The 21,892-nt window shown below is 42.4% G+C and overlaps 1 protein-coding gene across 3 annotated transcripts in view; it reads right to left on the reverse strand.

Moving 5' to 3' along the window:
- atp11c (ATPase phospholipid transporting 11C (ATP11C blood group)) overlaps positions 1–21,892 on the reverse strand; it is a 132,259-nt gene that overhangs the window by 23,396 nt on the left and 86,971 nt on the right. For all 3 annotated transcript variants that reach the window (XM_080187804.1, XM_080187802.1, XM_080187803.1), the window contains exons 20-26: positions 19,655–19,829; positions 17,468–17,570; positions 14,610–14,755; positions 9,445–9,504; positions 8,750–8,877; positions 1,896–2,031; positions 689–754 (exon numbers count right to left, since the gene is read on the reverse strand). In XM_080187804.1, coding sequence (XP_080043930.1) covers positions 689–754; positions 1,896–2,031; positions 8,750–8,877; positions 9,445–9,504; positions 14,610–14,755; positions 17,468–17,570; positions 19,655–19,829 — 814 coding nt within the window. The remainder of the gene's footprint in view (positions 1–688; positions 755–1,895; positions 2,032–8,749; positions 8,878–9,444; positions 9,505–14,609; positions 14,756–17,467; positions 17,571–19,654; positions 19,830–21,892) is intronic.

Consider the following 21,892-nt stretch of genomic DNA (forward strand, 5'->3'; position numbering starts at 1 on the left):
AGGAGTGCAATGAAATAATCTCCACTTGCCTGCATGAGTACAGCTCCAACAACACAAAAAACTCATCATTCAGGACAAAGCACCATGCTTGATCAGCATCCAAAAAACCATCTCAAACATTCACTTCCTTCATCACAAGTAAATAGCAGTGCAGTGTGTACCTTCGACAAGATGCACTGCAGCAACTCACCAAGTTTCCTTTGACAGTAATTTCCAAATCTGCAACCTCTACCACCTGGAAGGACAACAGCAGCAGATGCACAGGAACATTACCACCTGCAGTTCCTCTCCACAACATTGACGTGGGACGATATCGTGATTCCTATACTGTTACTTGTCAAAACCCTGGAAATTCTCTCCTTGTCAAAATCCTGAGAACTCCCTCCCCAGCTGTAACATACCTGCGCCACATGGACTGTAGTGGACGAAGGCTGCTCAGTATCACGTTCTCTTAAATAATAGATGGGCAATAAATTCTAGCCTTGCCAAAATTACAATTTTTGGTCTTAAACAGAAATATATAATTGAGGCAGAATGCCCCTTTAATGATAAGTATTAGAGAATCTTGATAAAAACTTGAATTAAATTGAACTTGGAACTCAAATGTATGAAATGTAACAAACTGAAAATGACTATTTTCATAACCATGAGTTTTCAGCAAAATAGAAACATTTTAAATTGCGCATACCTTCAGATTAACTGTAAATACCAAAACAGTAAAGACAATTGTCCCAAAAGTCCAGTTTCCAAAAACCTGCAATAGATAACAAAGTCAAACACAACATTCCAGCTGAAAACACAAAAGTTTAAGGCAGGCCTCTCAGGAATGCTTTCAGCATTTAATTCAACTGTAAAATCTAAAATTAGACAGCATTTCAAAAAACTGATTACCTTATTACAAATACCTGTAGGGTCTTTCAACTTACAAAACTCAATACAAACCAAAGCATTCTTTGTAGTCAATGTTGCTATGCATTGTGCAACAGTCAATAGAAATCAAATTGTTCAGTGCAGGTTGCTAGGGAAATAAAGAACTCTTCTGGGGACACATCTCTGCCAATGTATTTCGCTAAGATGGAATCCGTCAAGGTGTCCCACAAGGAAAAGTTTACCAATTCTCAGAATAATTAAAATGTTATTGCATTTGTTAACATGAATAATGTATTATAAAGAACTCATCGTTAAAAATAATCTATATGTGGCACACTAACGTTCAATGCAAATTTTAGACTGCAGTTGCTGACATAAATCACCAATTTCACCAAAAGAAGACACTGCCCCTCATTGTGGAAGAATCAACTTCCCTCTTCCACACAACTACTGGTTGGCTCAAGAGCAAGACAAGTGAAGGCCTTTGTACATCTTCACTACAGTCAATATATAGCCTGGAGCGATTTTAAAAATTGTGGTGAACGAAAGCCTCATAGATAGAGGAGGTACACCTTCACAGGACTAAATGTTATTTTCAAGGTAATAAAATATCAGAATAAGATTTCATGACATTTGTGGAGGCGCTGTTCTTGAAACATTAAACAAAGGGTATCTGTTTCCATAATTTAAAAAAGGCATCGAGAACTCATGACCATCTAAAGATATTCTCCCAATATTCAGACCAACAATTTGCCTGGGAGGCAATCTAATCATTTATATCTTTACTGCTTATGGGAGCTGGCTGCGCAAGAAAAGGCTACCACATTTGCCTACAGAAAGGAAACTATGTTAAAATAAATAATTCCACCCAAAGTGCTTGTGAACACTTCCAAAAAACTGACAAATTCCTTTGCTTGAGTATGAAGTAAATAGAATGGAAATACAAAATAATTAATGCAACAAAATCACAAACTGGGTAGTGATCAAAGTTGACAAATGAATAATGGAAGTAGGTTTATACTGACCTGACCATTCTCTGCAAGGGTTGAATTGTCATAAAGGAAATAAGCCCCAAAGAAAAATACTAGCCCATTGAATAGCCCTAGAAACGTCCAGTAAAGGAAAGGTTTCCACTGTAGCAACGCATTATTGGCAATATTCCTGCAGAAGATGCAAATAAAAAGATATGAGTCATCTAAGATTTCAGATTTGAGCATTGCTGAGAAAAGACATGCTGTCAAAGCTTTGTCTTGCACTCATCAGGGCAGATACAAGAATACCAAATTTCAAAGGGAACAACCATCTGTACTGCATGAGTAAAGGGATGCTGGCTGGCAAGTTAGCTCTGACTGGTCAAGACATTGTCATGATTGTCCTGATGAATGCAAGAGCTTCAGCAGCATGTCTTTTAAAGCAATACTCAATTTCTGTACTACCAAGCAACTATTTCAGATTCAATCAGAACATTGCTAAGTGTATTGACAGAAAGGTCAATGAAGAGGCAAATATTGCATACGTTTGCTGTACTTGAGGGCTGCTGAACACCAGTGACTCAAATGGTTACAAAGAATTTTTAATACGAATACAAACCAGAAGATACTTAAAGCACTCGGGTTGTGTACACTGTTCTGAGATATGCTTCCCCAAAACAGTAGCACAAACAGCCAAAGACAGGACTGATAAAGTACCAATCCCTCTGAAGCATGAGGTTCATGCTCCCTGGGATTAGGGCAGTGATAATAAATAAAACAAAAATTGCACTGCAGTCCAATACAAAAGCCAATGAGCTGAAGAGAAGTTTCTTGAATAATTTAATTCATTCACAGGATCCTTCAGCAGGCCAGCATTTACTGCCCACTCTCCCTTGCCTTTAGGGGGCTTCAGAGCCAACCGCATTGCTGTGGTTCTGGAGTCACGTCTAAACTTACTGGGGCAAGGACAGCAGATTCCCTTCCCTAAAAAGGACATTAGTGAACCAATATATTTATATTTGTCTGATAGCTTCAAGGTCACTGATTTTGATACTAGCTTTTTAATTCCAGATTTATTTAATAAAGTAAATTAACATTAGCCCAAAAATATACCACTATGCTACAATGACTGTAAAGAAATCCAAATATTTGCCAAAGAATCTTGTCATACATGATATTTCTATGTTGAATTTGGAACAGCAATCATGCAAAGTCACCAGAAAACAATAGTAAAAACCAGCTTTGCTATACCATTGTCAAGAAACTCAATAGAACGATGCTCCATACTATGCACCTCATATGGATAATACTCTAAAACCCAATGTCTCAAAATATAAACTGAATCGCTATCAATTGACATATTACCAAATGGATTTGTACAGTTCATTTTACATAGTTCATTGAGTATCCCAGCCCTCCCCCCTCCTCTAACCTAAAAAAGAGAGAGAGGGGCTCTGACTGAGAGCAGGTAAGTTTGTTTTTTTTTGCTTTTGAGTGTGCTGTAAGGGCTTTGGCTCGCAGGGCCAAAGAGATAAGGGTGAGGCAAGGTAAGTTATAAGTTTTTTTTTACTTTTTCCTCTGGGTTACTAAAAAGGGGCAAGTATGGGTGTGAGGCCAGTATGTTGTTGCCAGTGCAACATGTGGGAGGTCTCGGAGGCTCCTGGTCTACCGGATGTCCACACCTGTGCTCGGTGTGTGGAGCTGCAGTCCCTGCGGAACCAGGTTAAGGAGCTGCAAATGCAGCTCGAGGACCTTCGGCTCATTAGAGAGAGCGAGGAGATAACTGACAGGAACTATCAGCAAGTAGTCACACCAGGGCAACGGGAAGAAGGTACGTGGGTAACTATTAGGAAGGGGAAACCTCAGGTGATGGAGAGCACGCCGGTGGATGTCCCCCTTCAAAATAAGTACTCCTGCCTGAGTACTACTGGGGGGGACAGCTCATCTGAGGGAGGCAGCAGTGGCCAGGTCTCTGGAGCTAAGCCAATATGTCAAAAAATTAAAAAAAGAGAGCAGAAAGGTAGTATTAATAGGGGACTCCACGGTGAGGGGGGCGGACAGGCGTTTTTGTGGACGTAGACGTGAGTCGCGGATGGTGGTTTGTCTCCCTGGAGCTGGGATTCGGGATGTCTCTGGGCGTGTCCCAGACATCCTGAAGGGGGAGGGTGAGGAACCGGAGGTTGTAGTGCATATAGGTACTACTGACGTAGGCAAGAAGAGGGAGGCAGTCGTGAAAAGGGATTATAGGGAACTGGGTAGGCAGCTGAGGAAGAGAAAAGCGAAGGTAGTAATCTCAGGATTGCTGCCTGTGCCACGGGAGAATGAGGGCAGGAATGGAATGAGGTGGAGGCTGAATGCGTGGCTGAGGGACTGGAGCAGAGGGCAGGGATTTCGGTTCCTAGATCAATGGGACCTCTTTAGGGGCAGGTGTGACCTGTACGGTAAAGACGGGTGGCACTTAAATCCCAGGGGGACTAATATCTTGGTGGGAAGACTGGCTAAGGCTACTGGGGGGTACTTTAAACTAGAAAGGATGGGGGGAGGGAATAGTGATGGGGAGACTGGGACCGAGGAGGTTAGATCCCAGGTAGGGAAGGACTGCAGGCAGTATGAGAGGGAGGTTAGACAGGGGGTGGAGAAGGGAAATGCCCAGACTGAGGGGCTAAAGTGTATCTATTTTAACGCCAGGAGTGTAGTAAATAAGGTAGATGAACTTAGGGCATGGATTGCTGCTTGGGAATGTGATGTGGTGGCCATTACGGAGACTTGGATGTCTCAGGGACAGGACTGGGTACTTCAGGTGCCAGGATTCAGATGCTTCAGGAAGGACAGGGAGGGAGGCAAAAGAGGGGGTGGAGTGGCACTGTTGATCAGGGACAGTGTCACGGCTGCAGAGAAGGAGGATGCTGTGGAGGGACTATCTACAGAGTTTCTGTGGGTGGAAGTTAGGAACAGCAAAGGGTCGAAAACTTTGCTGGGTGTATTCTATAGGCCTCCCAATAGTGACAGGGAAGTTGAGGTGCAGATAGGGAAACTGATTCTAGAGAGATGTAGTAATAACAGAGTTGTCGTGATGGGAGACTTCAATTTCCCAAACATCGATTGGAATATCCCAAGGGTAAGGGGTTTGGATGGGGAGGAGTTTGTTAGGTGTGTTCAGGAAGGTTTCCTGACACAGTACGTGGATAAGCCTACGAGAGGAGAGGCTGTACTTGACCTGGTACTGGCGAATGAACCAGGAAAGGTGACGGATTTCTCGGTAGGAGAGCATCTTGGGAATGGTGATCATAATTCTATCTCCTTCACAATTGCATTGGAACGAGATAGGATCAGGCAGGCTAGGAAGGTGTTTGTCTGGAGTAAGGGGAAATACGAAGACATCAGGAAGATAATTGGACAAATAAACTGGAAGGAGGTGTTCTTAGGGAAAAGTACCGAAAGACGGTGGCGGCTATTCAAGGAATGTTTGTCTGGAGCTCTGCACGACAACGTTCCGATGAGACAGGGAGGTTTTGGTAGGTCGCGGGAACCGTGGTGCACGAAGGCTGTGGTGAACCTAGTCAGGAGGAAAAGGAAGGTGTACAAAAGGTTCAGGGAGCTAGGAGATGGTAAGGATCTTGAGGAGTATAAGGATTGTAGAAAGGAGCTTAAAAGGGAAATTAGGAGAGCCAGAAGGGGTCATGAGAAGGCCTTGGTGGGTAAGATTAAGGAGAATTCCAAGGCCTTCTATAAATATGTGAAAGGTAAAAGGATGAGAAGAGAAGGGATAGGCCCTATAAAAGGTGAAGGGGGAAAGGTCTGTGTGGAACCAGAAGAAATGGCAGAGGTGCTTAATGAGTACTTTGCCTCAGTATTCACGGTGGAAACTGATCTGGGAGATTTTGCGACAGATTTGCAGCAGATGGAAAAGATTGAGTATGTGGATATTAAGGAAGAGGATGTGTTAGAACTTTTGAATTCTATCAAGATAGATAAGTCGCAGGGACCAGATGGGATGTACCCCAGGTTACTGTGGGAGGTGAGGGAGGTGATTGCAGAGCCCCTGGCGATGATCTTTGCGTCGTCAACGGAGACGGGAGAGGTTCCGGAAGATTGGAGGATTGCGGATGTGGTTCCTATTTTCAAGAAAGGGAACAGAGATAGCCTGGGAAATTACCGACTGGTGAGTCTGAACTCAGTGGTTGGTAAGCTGATGGAGAGGCTTCTGAAGGACAAGATTTACGAGCATTTGGAGAGGTTTGGCATGATTAGAAATAGTCAGCATGGTTTTGTCAAGGGCAGGTCGTGCCTTACGAGCCTAGTTGAGTTCTTCGAAAATGTGACTGAACACATTGACGAAGGAAGTGCAGTGGACATGGTGTACATGGACTTCAGCAAGGCGTTTGATAAGGTCCCCCATGCAAGACTTCTTGAGAAGGTGAGAGGGCATGGGGTCCAAGGGGCTTTGGCCTTGTGGATCCAGAACTGGCTTGCCTGCAGAAGGCAGAGAGTGGTTGTGGATGGGTCTTTTTCTGCATGGAGGTCAGTCACCAGTGGAGTGCCCCAGGGATCTGTTCTAGGACCCTTCCTGTTTGTCATTTTCATAAATGACCAAGATGAGGAAGTGGAGGGATGGGTTAGTAAGTTCGCCGATGACACGAAGGTCGGTGGTGTTGTGGATGGTCTGGAAGGATGTCAGAAGTTGCAGCAGGACATAAATAGGATGCAGGACTGGGCGGAGAAGTGGCAGATGGACTTCAACGCGGATAAATGTGCAGTCATCCATTTTGGCAGGACCAACGAGATGAACGAGTACACTATCAAGGGCAGGAGTCTTAGTAGTGTTGAAGAGCAGGAGGATCTTGGGGTCCGGGTCCACAGGTCTCTTAAAATCGGCCTCGCAGGTGGAGGATGTGGCCAAGAAGGCGTATGGTGTACTGGCTTTCACTAATCGAGGGATTGAGTTTAGGAGTCGGGAGGTAATGCTGCAACTTTATAAGACCCTTGTCAGGCCTCACTTGGAGTACTGTGCGCAGTTCTGGTCGCCTCACTATAGGAAGGACGTAGAAGCTATTGAGAGGGTACAGAGGAGATTTACAAGGATGTTGCCTGGATTGGGAGGCATGTCTTATGAAGATAGGTTGAGGGAGCTGGGACTCTTCTCCCTGGAGAGACGAAGGTTGAGAGGTAACCTGATAGAGGTTTATAAAATGTTGAGAGGAATAGATAGGGTGGATTCTCAGAGGCTATTTCCCAGAGTTGAAATGGTCGCTACGAGAGGACACAGATTTAAGGTGCGGGGAGGCAAGTACAGAAGTGATGTTAGGGGTAAGTTTTTCACTCAGAGGGTGGTGAGTGAATGGAATCGGCTGCCATCAATGGTGGTGGAGGCGAACTCGTTGGGGTCTTTTAAAAGACTTCTGGATGAGTATATGGGATTTAGTGGGATTGGGGGTTATAGATAGGTCTATGGATTGGTAGGTGTTGATGTGATCGGCGCAACTCGTGGGCCGAAGGGCCTGTTTGTGCTGTAGTGTTCTATGTTCTATAGTAAATTGTCCCATGGCACTTCAAAAAGGGGCTTCATCCTGCAAAATTTGACACCAAGCCACACAGGAGATACTAGGGGAACGTGACAACATGAATATGAAGAGGATGTTTCCTCTTGTGGAAAAATCTAAAACCAGGGCTGTCTGAAAATAAGGGTTGCTCATTTCAGACAGAAGTGAGGAGTATTTTCTCTCTCAGAAGGTCTTTGAAATTCTTCCTCAAAAGGCAGTGGAAACAGTCTTTAAAACGGCTTTAAAGTAGAGATAGATAGATAGATTGATTCTTGATGGCGAAGGGGTGAAATGTTATTGGAGGGTATGGGAGAGGTTACAATCAGATCAACCATTATTGTATTGAATGGTGAGCAGGCTTGAGGGGCCAAAGGGTCTACTCCAGTCTCTAATTCATACATATTGCTTTCCAGGACAGCACAGGCAACAGTTTTCCAGCATGCATTAATTTGGGGGATTGTGGGGGGGGGCCCGCAGGGAAGGAGTCAGAAATAGGTGGGGAGAGGGGTGCAGCCCTGAGGGTTGGTGGATCTTCTCTTCCAAATTAAAAAATAGACATTAAAAAATAGAAATTAGAGTAGCACAGGGAATGCACACAATGTGTGGTACAGTGCATACAGACAGCTTCTTTAGTAAGAACAGATTGGTTGCCCAAAAGTAAGTCCCCGCCCCCCACCTGAACTTTAGCAGGAAATGGTTAAATTGGAAGAAATGATCACTGGGCAGTCTTCCTCAGTTAATAGGTATAGGAAGGCTGCACAAGATGGCGGCTTCATTGACAATTCTTGGAACCGGAGTAGCAAAGTGGTAAGCATAATCAAACAAGATAGTGTGTAACAGAGAGAGTGAGAAGACAGCAAGAGTGACAAGGGAGAATGAAAGAGTATGCATGATAGAATGAGAACAGGAGTGTAAGTGAGAAACAAAGTGAGAGTATGTCCACATCTTTCTGCATAGAAGAACAAAGCACGTTGCCTTCATTCTTCAGTGTTTCTATACTCCTCCAAACAGAATTACCTCAATCCTTTTACAGCTTCCCAAATTTAGGGGACATCACAAACTAGAAACATAGTGCGAAATTCAGTAAAATTACATTACAAGAACAGGGATTTGACAATCAGCCACTTTCAGGAAGTGGATAAAGCAACACCCTTCTTGTATCTTCCAAATTGGGAGCATGCTTTGGAAAAACTCAGCAATTTTGCCCCAAGCAGCTTAACAGGTTTTGCAGGCTTTAGGTTTTGCTGCGTAGCTGTCAAATCAAGGTGCTTGTTTAGATCAACAACTCCTGCTAACGTCACAAAATGTGTTAGAATACTTCACAGGACTTAACACTAGATCCTCAATAGGTAATGAGTTATTACTCACCTGTAAAGGGAGGGATCTTTTTTCAGTATTTCAATGTTTACATGCTGTTCCAGCAGGCCATATAGCAGAATTGGCAGCGAAGTGAAGCAGATATTATAAAAAGTGAGATAAGTTGCATCATAGAGTGGCTTATGGGAAGAAAGAGTAAAAGAGAGTAAACTTTCACAAGTACATTTCTGTTTAAAAACAGCAAACAAAACTTCACTTTTACTAGTTCAAAGCAGTGGGTGGGAAAGAATATGGCCAGGGAAGCAGGTGGGGGGGCATGGAAGTAAAGGATTTAGTTTATTACTCAACCCAAAGAAGTGTCATATGGCACCTCAATCTAGTTTTAATTGAGACCACAGCTCTAGATAGCCATCCTAAAGTAAAGTTTAATAGTCACAAGTAAGACTTATATTAACACTGCAATGAAGTTACTGTGAAATTCCCCTAGTCACCACAGCCCAGCGCCTGTTCGGGTCAATGCACCTCACCAACACGTCTTTCAGAAAGTGGGAGGAAACTCATGCAGACACGGGGAGAATGTACAGTCTCCACACAGGCAGTGACCCAAGCGGGAATTGAATCCGGGTCCCTTGCATTGTGAAGCAGCAACGCTAACCACTGTGCTACTATACAGCCCCTTCCAAAAGGTCAGAGACAATCTTACAAACCAGACTCCTGCCACTAATCAGTAACAAAGCAACACGAACCTGCTGAGAAAATCCGCAGAAGAACTGGTACAAAAACTGAGGTAAGATGAAGCAAAGATTCTGTAAAAGAAAACACCAAATAAACTTCAGAAATTCACAAACCTAAGAATCAACAGAGATTATTTTATGTTTAAGGCACGGTACAAATGAAATTTGTTGTTTAACTTATCTAACTCACACTTCACAGTAAGGCCATTAAATTCTCCCAATATAGCATTCAAACTTTTACAATTTTTTTATTTAAACGTGGGCAGAAGACTGCTGGCCAGGTTCAAAAAGGCTCCCACCTCCCCCAGGATGGACAGTTTGTTTTCAGCTCGTGCACATCAATGCAAGGAATTTCATTATAACAATGAAATGGACTTCATTATAGTTTATTAGTCACAAGTCATACTTTAGTTAAACTGAGACCAGAAAATTCTTAAAATAGAATAATGTAATCACTTTCTTTGCTCATTCTGTCATCTCATTCATCCCAATTTTTCTCAAATCTTCAAATCTAGTAGACTCTAAAACTCACTTGCCCATCTCTCCATTTTAGATGCTGTAAAGATTTTACAAAATGGCTTAACTACTTTTAAAGAAACATTATAATCAGACGCATGTCCTAAAAGCTCACTTGGTTCTAAAAAGGCATGCTCCAAGTTGGAAGGGCCATTTTTAAATTGCTCGAATAGTGAAACTATTTATCAGCCTTAGCTCAGTGAGAGCTTACTTGCCCCTTCAGTCAGAAAGGACTCAAGCCCCAATCCACATTCTTCAGCACAAAATCCAGGTTTACTTTTGACTGAGATCAAACTAAAATCCCAATTTTCCTCAGCTGATGTAAAAGGTCACATGGGACTATTTAAAAATTGAGAGATTTGCCCAGTTTCCTGGCCAATATTTATGCCTTAACCTCAACATCCAATAGAAACACAGAAACTAGAAGCAGGAGTAGGCCATTCAGCCCTTCGAGCCTGCGCCATCATTCATTTTGATCATGGCAGATCATCAAATTCAACATCTTGATTCCCCATATCCCTTTAGCCCCAAGAGGGCTAATTTCTTCTTGAAATCAGAAAATGTTTTGGCCTCAACTACATTCTGTGGTATTGAATTCCACACATTCACCACCCTCTGGGTGAAGAAATCTCTCCTCACCTCGGTTCAAAAAGGTTTACCCCTCATTCTCAAGCTATGGCCCCTAATTCTGGACTACCAGACTGTCAGGAACATTCTTTCTGAATCCACCCTGTCTAATCCAGTTAAATTTTAATATAAACAATCATTTAATTAATTGCTGTTTGTGGGATCTGGGTGTGTGAAAATTACTAGCTGCATTGTCTACATTTCAACACCAACATGATTCAGAGAGAGACAGGCATACACTAATAATGCAACTATTTTGCAAACCATACAATGTTCTCTGTATAATTTGTATTCTTTGTTGAAATGAATAGCTAATCAAAACCTGCAGTTCTAAGCTATGAACTTTAGAATTTCTTAGGCCTTTGCATATCAAAATTAGTACAATGTGGCAAAATGCAATGGTTAAATAGACAATATTAACACCCAATATAAATTGTTTCAGTGTCAAGATATAGCAGTTTCTCCAGAAAGACTAATCTGGCCAACACAGGTGAGTAATGGAACCAAATAAATCTTTTATTTTGCCAATCTCATGACAGAGCCAAGGAAAATCCATTATAGCTAGTTTCAATGCTCTTGGGTAAACAACAGGGAAAATCAGTTAGGATTCCTACACAATTATCCAACTGATCTGTTGGATTTACAAGCTAACAATCACAATTTCAAATTATGCCATTACAAATTGTGAGATTGAATTCAGTACATCTGCAATGTGCACAGAATAACGAGTGTCCAGATTACTTAAAAAATATAACTGGCTCACTGATACCTCTCAAAGACAATCAATCCTATAACGTTTGACCAATAAATGACTTCAGGCTCTGACGATATGGTAGGTCATTAAGTTGAAAACAATCACTACAAAGTTCAAAACGGGCATACCAGCAACATGTCAGGATAAAGTTTTAGTCAATCTTGCAACATCCTCTTTCACTAACATTTGGGAACTGTTCAAACAACATCTAACATAATAAATGTTGAATGATAGCTAGACAAGTATATTTCAGACTCCATGACCTTCAACTACTTCACAAATGATCTTATTTCCATTACATCAGGAGAGAATGGCCTGACTCATTCAATTTTTTATTCCTCATGGGGTGAGTACACCACTGGCGAGGCCAGCATTTATTATCCATCCCAAATTGCCTTTGAGAAGGTGCTGTTTGGTCACCTTTTTGAACTGCTGCTGTCCATTTGGTGTTCTCATGTCTGATCCCTTTGTTCATCAAGGTGGCACATGCTGAGGATTTTCACCACACGAGAGAAAATTAACTTGGAAAGGCATGGATTTATTATGGATGTCACGGTGGTGTTAGCAGGCCTAACAACCTGATAGAATTTTTTGAAAAAGTGATCAAGTGTGTGGATGTGGGAAGTTCAGTTGATGTCATTTACATGGATTTGAGGAAAGCCTTTGAAAAGGTCCCACATGGGAGACTGATTGAGAAGGTTGAAGCATATGGAATTCAGTGAAGTTTGGCGAGGTGGATCCGAAACTGGCTTAGTAACAGGACACAGTGACGGTAGAAGGCTGTTTGAGAGACTGGAGACCGGTGTCTAGTGGCCGACCACAAGGAACAGTGCTGGGTCCCTTAGTTTGTTATATACATAAATGGTATAGGTAATGTGGGAGGAGTGTTAGATAAGTTTGCAAATGACACCAAGATTAGTAGGGTGGTTTATGGTGAAAAGGTTAGTCACAGATAAGAGGAAGACATAGATAGGATGGTCGGATGGGTAGAGCAATGCAGATGGTATTTAACCCTGATAAGTCAAAATGGCACTTTGGAAGCAGTAACAGACAATGAAGTATTTAACGGATGACTAGGAAATTCAGAGGAACAGACAGATCTTTGTGTTCTTACTCACAGATCCCTGAAGGCGACAGAGAAGGTGAATAAGGTAGTTAAGACGACATACGGGGCATTTACTTTTATCAGCTATAGCACAGAGTGCAACAGCAAGGAAGTAATGTTGGAGTTGTACAGAGCGTTGGTTAAGGTACAATTGGACTGTGCGCAGTTCTGGTCCCTTTATATTAGGAAGAACGTGACTGCACTAGAGGGGATTTAAAGTTTTAGTGTCACAAGTAGGCTTACATTAACACTGCAATGAAGTTACTGTGAAAATCCCCTAGTTCGCCACACTCTGATGCCTGTTCGGGTACGTGGAAGGAGAATTTAGCATGGCCAATGCACCTAACATCTTTTGGAATGAGGGAGGAAACCAGAGCAAAGTCACAGTCATGGGGAGAACGTGCAGACTCTGCACATACAGTGACCCAAGCAGGGAACTGAACCCAGGTTCCTGGCTCTGTGAGGCACCAGTGCTAACCACTGTGCCACTATGTCAGGTATAGAGAAGATTCACCAGAATGTTGCCTGGGATGGAGCATTTGAACTACAAGGAGAGACTGGATAGGCTTGGATCGTTTTCTTTAGGTATATACAGTTATGAGGAGCATGGACAGAGTGAATAGGAAGTAGCTCTTCCCCTTGTTGAGAGATCAACCACAAGGGGGCATAGTTTTATGATGAGGGGCAGGAGATTCAGAGGGGGTTTGAAGAAAAGAAAATTCACAGAAGATGGTGAAAATCTGAAATGCATTGCTTGGGATTTGGATGAGCAGTTGAAATATCATTTCATTGAAGGATATGGGACAAATGCTGAAAAATGGGATTAGCGCGACTTTAGTGGTAGTTATTGTCAGTGCTGACTCGATTGGCTGAAGGGTCTTTTCTGAGCTATACAACTATCATATGTGCCATGTAGATAGTGGATTGGAGAGTCGGGAAGTGAGCTTTGTGGGCTACCTAATTCTGCCCTGCTTTTATAGCTACAGTGTTTAGATGGCTGCTCCTGTTAAATTTCTGGCTAATGGTAACTGTCACCAGGTCAAAATCCCAGAACTCCCTCCCTAACAGCAATGTACCTACAGCACATTGCAGTGGTTCAAAAAGATGCCTCACCACCAGCGTCTCAGACAGCCTAGTCAGCAACGTCCCCATCCTGTGAAAGATTAAAACAAAACAATTCCTCCCAAAAGTGAGGTAGTTCATATTTACAGCAGGTACCAGGTAATCCCAGCCTGGATTCTGTCAAGGGGCAGGTAACATCTCTGCCACAAGAAACAATTAAACAAGTAAATGTCTACCTTCCACTGAACCATCAACAACATCACTACTGCCAGGTTCACCACCATTAAAATATTGAGTGATGATGGGTCATCTTTGACCAGAAGCTTAATAGGGCTAGCCATATCAACAGTAAGGGTAGAGGCCAGATACTTAGTAACATGCACTGATTGACCCTTCAAAGCCTATCTGTGAATTTAAGCCAGCAGTGTGACAAAACCAAATACTTCTCTGGATGGGGCTGCTGCAATACAATTCAAGACAATGAACTATTGTTCCAAGTAGAACAGCTTAGCCAGACAGCTCTGCTACTGGATTCAGTGTGCAGTTGCTCCACAACCAGCACATTGTGCCTACATGAGGTAATACCGCAACTTAGTAAGCTAATTCATCAGTAAGGCTATAAATTCTCAGTACCTATAAACTGCAAAGGGCAAGATCATAAACAACATGGGACAACTCATCCCCAAAAATTCTCCTTCAAAGTCACCTTCTATCATCACTTGCAGTGTAAATTGCTGTTGCTACATCACTGTTGAAGTAATATCCTGAAATTCTCACCCTGACACTATCACCAAAAAAGAGTTGCAGTAATTAAAGATGGCAAATTTACTAATGGCACTCACATTTCAAGAATTAAAATGGTGCACAAGCGAAAGGAAAAGATTTGGCTTTGTACTATAAGTAGTACTGATCACAATCATTCGATATTCATTACTTGACCTCAGGTCAGTTCAGTGAAACACAAGAGGACAAGTAGTGTAGAATTGAATCAAAGCCCGTTAAGTAGACTATGTCCCCAGGAAGAAAAGGATGGAAGATAGATAATTTAAATCAGTGGGAGCAAAAAGGCAAAAGTTCCATAACATGAACTGAGAGGGATACTGAAAAGCAAACCTTGTAGAAGAAATACTGCACGAGATGTGCTATCCGAACGTAGTACAAATGTCCATGAGCGAGCAAGAGCTTCCGTAAATGTTTAAACTTTGGTATTGCATAATCGCTATTCCTTGCTGCTTGACGGCCTTCTTTGCCTTTCAAGCCTGAAAGAAAGGAAAGGAAAACAATTCAAGATATGCAGGAGCCACCACTTGAAAAAGACAAAAGATAGAAAATAAGTTACTTATTCACTTAGAAGGTAACCTCCAAGCATGATGTGTGCCTGCCACAGACAGCAACACTTTGGGACAGGCAAAACAACCTTATTGGGGTGGGGTGGGGTGGGGGGTGGAGAATGTGGTGCGAGAGAGGAGGCAGGGCTGCAGAAGTGGAAGCATTTTTAAAAAATACACTACATTGTCTTCAGTAGTGGAAGGATAGGTTTGTCCAGTTTCATTAACTTTATACAATGGAGTGGCTTGCTAGGATGTTTCACAGGGCAATAAAGAGTCAACAACATTGCTGAGGGTCTGGAGTCACATAGGAGTCCAAAAAGGTAAAAAAAAGCCTCAGAACGTGGTGACTTTTTGCAAGTTGTTCCCTGCACACCTTCTAATTCTCTCTTCTACTTTCGTTCCATGCTACTAAAACCTTATTCTAACTCAACAATGCTTTAATTCAATCTCTTAACACCCTAGCCACCCATTACATTCTGCACTCTTGCCTTTCCTTCTTTATGGGTGGTATGCTTTGTCGGCATAGCACACAAGAAAAAATCCTTTTCACTGTATACTAATGCATGTGACATTAATAAGTCAAAAACCAGATGGGTTTTTACAACAATTGGTACTGGTTTTATGGTCTCCATTACACAGGCAGATTCCAGATTTATTAAATTCTACAAGCCGCAAGAGTGGGATTTGAAGCAGTGCCCAAACAGTATAATCCTGGATCACTAGTCTAGTGACATTACCACAATGCCACCACCTCTCCCTCGTCAGGATTTTAAAATGGGTGGAATTATCAATTTCAAATGGAAATAAATATTTGTTTTCCCCTTTTCATCAACAAAACTATGGACCAATGTCATTCTGCTCCGTCCCCATGACGGACCCCAGACGCCAATCTCATCCTTCTGAAGCTGCATCAGGCTGGTCTGATCCCAAGGTGAGCTTCCAATTACATATTTTGGAAATCTCTAAGGCTTTTGTAACATTGCCTGATTCCTCACCTCAGCTCTTCTGCTGCCAAACCTTTATTCATGTCTTTGTTATTCAAATGCTGACCTCCCACATACTATCCTCCATAAACCTGAGGTAATCAAAAACTCAGCTGCCTGCATCCTTAATCTCCAAGTCCTGTTCATCTATCATCCCTGTGCTCACTGACCTACACTGGCTCCTGGTTAAGCAACCCTCCACTTTATAATTCTCATCCTTGTTTTCAAATCGCTTCAAGGCTTCATCTCTCCTCTGCAATGTCCTCTAACCCCACAAGTGATTGATAGCTGTAATCCTCTGATTTTGATCTTATGTACATTCACAATTATAACTGCTGCACCACAATGGTAGTACCTTCAGTTGCCTTAACCCAAAGCTCTAGAATACTCTCCCTGCACTTCTCTGCCTTTCTACATTACTTTCCTCCTTTAGGAGACTTAAAGCGTCTCTGACCAAGCTTGGAGACATCTGACCTAATATCACCTTATGTGACTTTGCTTTTAATGCTCCTGTCAAGTGCTCTGGTGTTCTTCATTACATTAAAGGCATGATATAAATACAATAGAATCCCTACAGTGCAGAAGGAAACCATTTAGTCCGTTGAGTCAACACTGACCACAATCACACCCAGACCCTTTCCTATCCCCGCAATACCTTGTTTTTGCCCCACTCGCCCCTTTCACACTAAAGGAGAATTTAATACAAGTTGTATTAAATTTGCTATATAATCACAAATTGCCATTGGATAGGTGAATTGTGACTAAAATGAAGGGTTTAGTGACAAACCAAATTGCTGGAGGATTATTCGTTTTGAATGAGTATCTGTTATTGTATTAAATTTCTAAACAGCTTGAAGTAGATTTCCAACTTAAAACTAACATAGAACAACCATCTATGCCATCAGCAGAGGAGAAAACAGGAAATAAAAGCTGCACAGTTTTTACCTCTGCATGGTGTTCACAAAATACATTTCTACCATCTGACTGCCTTTCAGCCTGCAGCCATATTCCAGCATGTCTTGCTCACCCAACTGCCTCACACTCAGGGCCACGTTATAGGCTTTTCCCAGGGTGGAAGTGTCAATTACATGGGGGCATAGGTTCAAGGTGAGAGGAGGAAAGTTTAAGGGAGGTGTGTGGGGATTTTTTTTTAAAACGCAGAGAGTGGTGGGTGCCTGGAACACGCTGCTAGAAGTGGTGGTGGAAGTAGGCACATTGGCAACATTTAAGGGACATCTGGATGGGTACATGAACAGGCAAGGAATAAAGGACTACAGACTGAGTTAGGGCATCATGATCGACTTGGGCATGGAGGGCCGAAGGGCAAGTTTCCTGTGCTGTACTTTGTTCTGTTGTTCACGTGATCATGGAATTGTCAAGGCACTATGTGACATTCACATGCCAGGTTCAATTCCACCTTCTACCACCATGCCCAAAACCACACAGCGACGTTCTGCACAGGTTTACACACATCCTATATGCTGAAAGTAAATCTGTTCCCATTCTGTTGTTGCATTAGTAAATGTGCTACATTTCAAACATACTTCAGCAGAGGCAGAGGTCTTAACAAAATCAGAATAATGGAATTCCATGATCCCAAAATTGGAATGCCACTGACTGGTAGAACTTTTTCAACACTGAAAGTAAGTTTTCTTACCAATGCCAACATGTGCCTCGAGAACCATACTGACATCATTTGCACCATCACCAATTGCTAATGTTATCGGATGATCTTTTGTGTTCTTCACCATTTTTACAATCTAATGACAGAGGAGAATATAAAGATTTTGTAACTGATCCAAACCATTTCTGGTAGTTGTACATGCTTCACTGTGTTGCGACTGCTAAAGGAGTGTAATTCACATAAATGCAATCATATGAATTGCGATAACAATGGTTAACAGTTTTGTTAACTTAAAGGGTGAATGTGGTCTTTGGCAGCAGACAAAAACAGATCACAACCAATTGTCCGTTTATTTTAAACTCTGCCGACTTCTTGTTCTATTAATGGAAATTGGGCGAGATGGGAAACAACTGAATGTTTCACCTACTTTGCACTAGAGCCAAAAATCAATTCTACTATGTTATGTATTAAAAATGTTCTTGGAAGTAAAATTATTTTCAATTACACATAGCTTTGAACATTATAACAGATCTCAAAATACTTCACTGAGACATAATAAATAAGGGACGGTGAGCCAAAGAGAGAGAGAGAGATTACGTGGTGATCCAATGATAGGCTAAAAAAGAGGCTGTTAAGAAAGATGATGAGATGGAGAGCTACAGGGGCTTGGAGAAGGAATTTGAAACTGAGGCTAGATAGCAGAAACCACAGCTATCAACAGTGGGGCAAAGGGATTCGACACAGAGGATTCATAACAGACAAAACTGGCTGAATGACAAAACAAAATAATGGTGGACAAGTTATTTTTCAGATTGGAGGAAATTTTATAGGGGAGATCACCAGGGAATGACATTAGGACCATTGCTTTCCCTGATACTTTGATCTTGGTGTATAGGACACAATTTCAAAATCTGTAGATAGTATAAAGCTTGGAAGCATTGTGAATGGAGGAGGAGGAGGGGGGGGATAGTGGAGAATTGATGGACAGGTTTGTGGAATTGGCAGGAAAGTGTGAAGCAATTCATTTTAGCATGACAAATGCAGAGACAATATACCATAATAAAGGGTGCCACTAAAAAACGAGTACAAGAGCAGAGGGAACTTGGGCAAATGCTTCAAATCATTGGGAGCTAGATTAATAAAGCATCTGGGATTTATTAAGAGTGTCATTTTAAATGCAGTCCTTCATCCAAAAAACTGAGAACCAGTGATTTAGATTATTAACCTAACCCTGCTGCATGGAATTCACTGTCCAAACTGAATGATGGAGGCGGAGATGCTCAACTCATTTAAAAAGGTACCTGGATCTACATGAAGTGCTACGATCTGCAAGGCCACAAACCAGGTATTAGAAAAAAATGATTAAAATAAGTAGCTAGTTTATTTTTTCTCTTTATGGTCAGCACAAACACAATGGCCTCTTTCTGCACTGGAACATTTACATGGTTCTAAGTGGAGGATCAAGAATGGGATCCATTTCTTTTTTTTAAAAAGATACTGACTGAAGAAGATTGCTATATCTGTTCACAAAGTTGCCTATAAAGGGCACAGTTAGCAGTCTCACAACTCCAGGTTAAAGTCCAACAGGTTTAATCAGAATCACAAACTGAAGGTGCAGCACTCCAAAAGTTTGTGATTCCAAATAAATCAATTGGACTTTAAGCTGATGTTGAGAGACTTCTAACTACGTCCATCCCAGTCTAACGCCAGCATCTCCACCTCTTGTCTATAAGGAGTATTAATAGGCAATGCATTTATTGAAAACAGGACATCCCAAACTAAGTTAAAAAATGCCATTGTAAAGCAAATTTAATATTGACAGGGGCTTGTAAATTCCCAATTCCAGATCAGGAGAAACCTGGAAAGTGACTTTCCTTCTATTTTCCCAACAGTTCATAAACCTCCATGTCTGAGTAATCACTTGTGCATTGCTTGTGGGTAGCCTGGGGTTTGAAACAAAGTGCAAACCTGGCTTGTCTCTTTAAAGCCATGGTTTAGTGAAGCACTTAACTGAGCACACTCTTAATAGTTGTTTCATGACAAAAGTTTGCACCTTCTCAGGTGAATAAAAGTTACAGGTTTTAAAAAACCTTTACCAAAAAAAATCAAAAACATACAGAAGATGACACGTGTGATAAACACAAAGATGCCTGGATACATAGAGACAAATGGATGAATTTACACATGGTTAAATAAACTTGACAAAAGCAGTCAGTATACCTGTGCTTTCTGTAACGGGGCCATACGGCAACATAAAACTGCAGTACATCTATGGCAGATTTGCAAGAGCAGGTTTTTGTAGTTGCTCGCGCTCCCATCTTGGGTTGGTTTCATTATTAGTGACAGTGCAGCACCATCAATGATCAAACCGTACTCTTGCGTAGCAGACCAACTTCTGTAACACAAATGGAGGCAGATTTATTTTCAATAAATGCAATGTATTATACAATTCTAATAGAAAAACTCACTTTTATTCCTGTATCCGCAAATGTGAAATGACCAGATCACTGTAACTTTTGCTGCAGTGCAAATGTCCTGTCACTAGGTGCCAGCATACTTTAAGCACTGAAGGTAATCAAGGTAGAGGATTACAATATGCGCTTGAATTTGAATAACTGCGAATACTGTGGATGGCACAATAGTTAACACTGGTGCCTCACAGCGTTAGGAACCTGGATTGGTTTCCTGACTTGGATCACTGTCTGGAGTTTGCAAGTTCTCCCTGTGTCTGCACAGATTTCCTCTGGGTACTCCGGTTTCCTCCCACAGTCCGAAATAACAGTGGTCAGATGCATTGACCATGCTAAATTCTCCCTCAGCGTACCCGAACAAGTGCCGGAGTGTGGCAACTAAGGCATTTTCACAGTAACTTCCTTAAAGTGTTAATGTCAACCTACTTCTGACTAATAATTAAACTTTACTTCAACTTGACTGGATATTGATACTCGGTCAGCCCCGTAATCAAATGTTGATTTCTCAATGTATAAACGAGGAACTTTACAACAACTTGCAATTAATTTTGTAAATCATCCAAGGTGCTTCACAGGGGCATTGCGAGCTCCTTCAAGAGACATAGGCAAGAATTTTACCGCCCCACTCACCACAGGAATTGGTGCGGACGAGGGGCGGACAACGGAAAGGTCTGTTGACCTTGGGCAGGATTTTACAGTTTCACAACAAGCAAGGCCGTAAAATCCCACCATAGGATGGGTTATAAGAACATAAGAAATAGGAGCAGGAGTAGGCCATCTAGCCCTTCGAACCTGCCCCGCCATTCAATAAGATCATGGCTGATCTGTCGTGGCTCAGTTCCACATTCCTGCCCTCTCCCCATAACCCTTAATCCCCTCTCTTATCAAAAACCCATCAACCCGCGTCTTAAAAATATTTAGCGAGGTAGCCTCCACCACTTCAACGGGCAGAGAATTCCAGAGATTCACCACCCTTTGAGTGAAGAAGTTCCTCCTCAACTCCGTTCTAAACTGCCCCCCCCCCCCCCCCCCCCCCCCCCCTTTATCTTGAGGCTGTGCCCCCTAGTCCTAGTAACCTTTCTGAGCGGGAAGAGTCTCTCCACCTCTATCCTATCCATCCCATTCATCATCTTATACGTCTCAATGAGATCTCCCCTCATTCTTCTAAACTCTAACGAGTATAAGCCTAATTTATTCAGCCTGTCCTCATAGCTCAACCCCCTCAACTCCGGCATCAGCCTAGTAAACCTCCTCTGCACTCCCTCCAAGGCGAAAATATCCTTGCGTAAGTACAGCGCCCAAAACTGCACACAGTACTCCAGCTGCGGCCTCACCAATGCCCTATACAGCCGCAGCAAGACCTCCCTACTTTTATATTCAATCCCCCTCGCTATGAAGGCCAGCATCCCATTAGCCTTCCTGACCACCTGCTGCACCTGCAAGCTGGGTTTTTGCGACTCATGCACAAGGACCCCAAGGTCCCTCTGCACCGTTGCCTGCTGCAGTTTTTCGCCACTTAAGTAATAGTCCTTCCTACCAAAGTGGACCACCTCGCACTTGCCAACATTTAATTCCATTTGCCATTTCCTGGCCCATTCGCCCAGCCTATCTAGATCCTTCTGCAGACTCTCCACACCCTCCGTACAATTTGCCGTTCCACCAATCTTGGTGTCATCAGCAAATTTCAACACCCTACACTCGGTTCCCTCCTCCAGATCATCTATATAAATGGTAAATAGCTGAGGCCCCAGCACCGACCCCTGGGGCACTCCACTAGTCACCATCCGCCAATCCGAATAGCACCCATTGACCCCCACTCTCTGCCTCCTATTTGACAACCAATCCTCTATCCACGCTAACACCCTACCCCCAACTCCATGTCCCCTGACCTTCTGCAATAACCTCGTGAGGTACCTTGTCAAACGCCTTCTGAAAATCAAGAAAGACCACATCCACCGGCTCTCCTCTATCCACCGCCCTAGACACA

This window comes from Carcharhinus amblyrhynchos, chromosome 4 (genome assembly GCF_965287045.1).
Source record: "Carcharhinus amblyrhynchos chromosome 4, sCarAmb.v2.hapA, whole genome shotgun sequence".
In the NCBI taxonomy this organism is placed as follows: domain Eukaryota; kingdom Metazoa; phylum Chordata; class Chondrichthyes; order Carcharhiniformes; family Carcharhinidae; genus Carcharhinus; species Carcharhinus amblyrhynchos.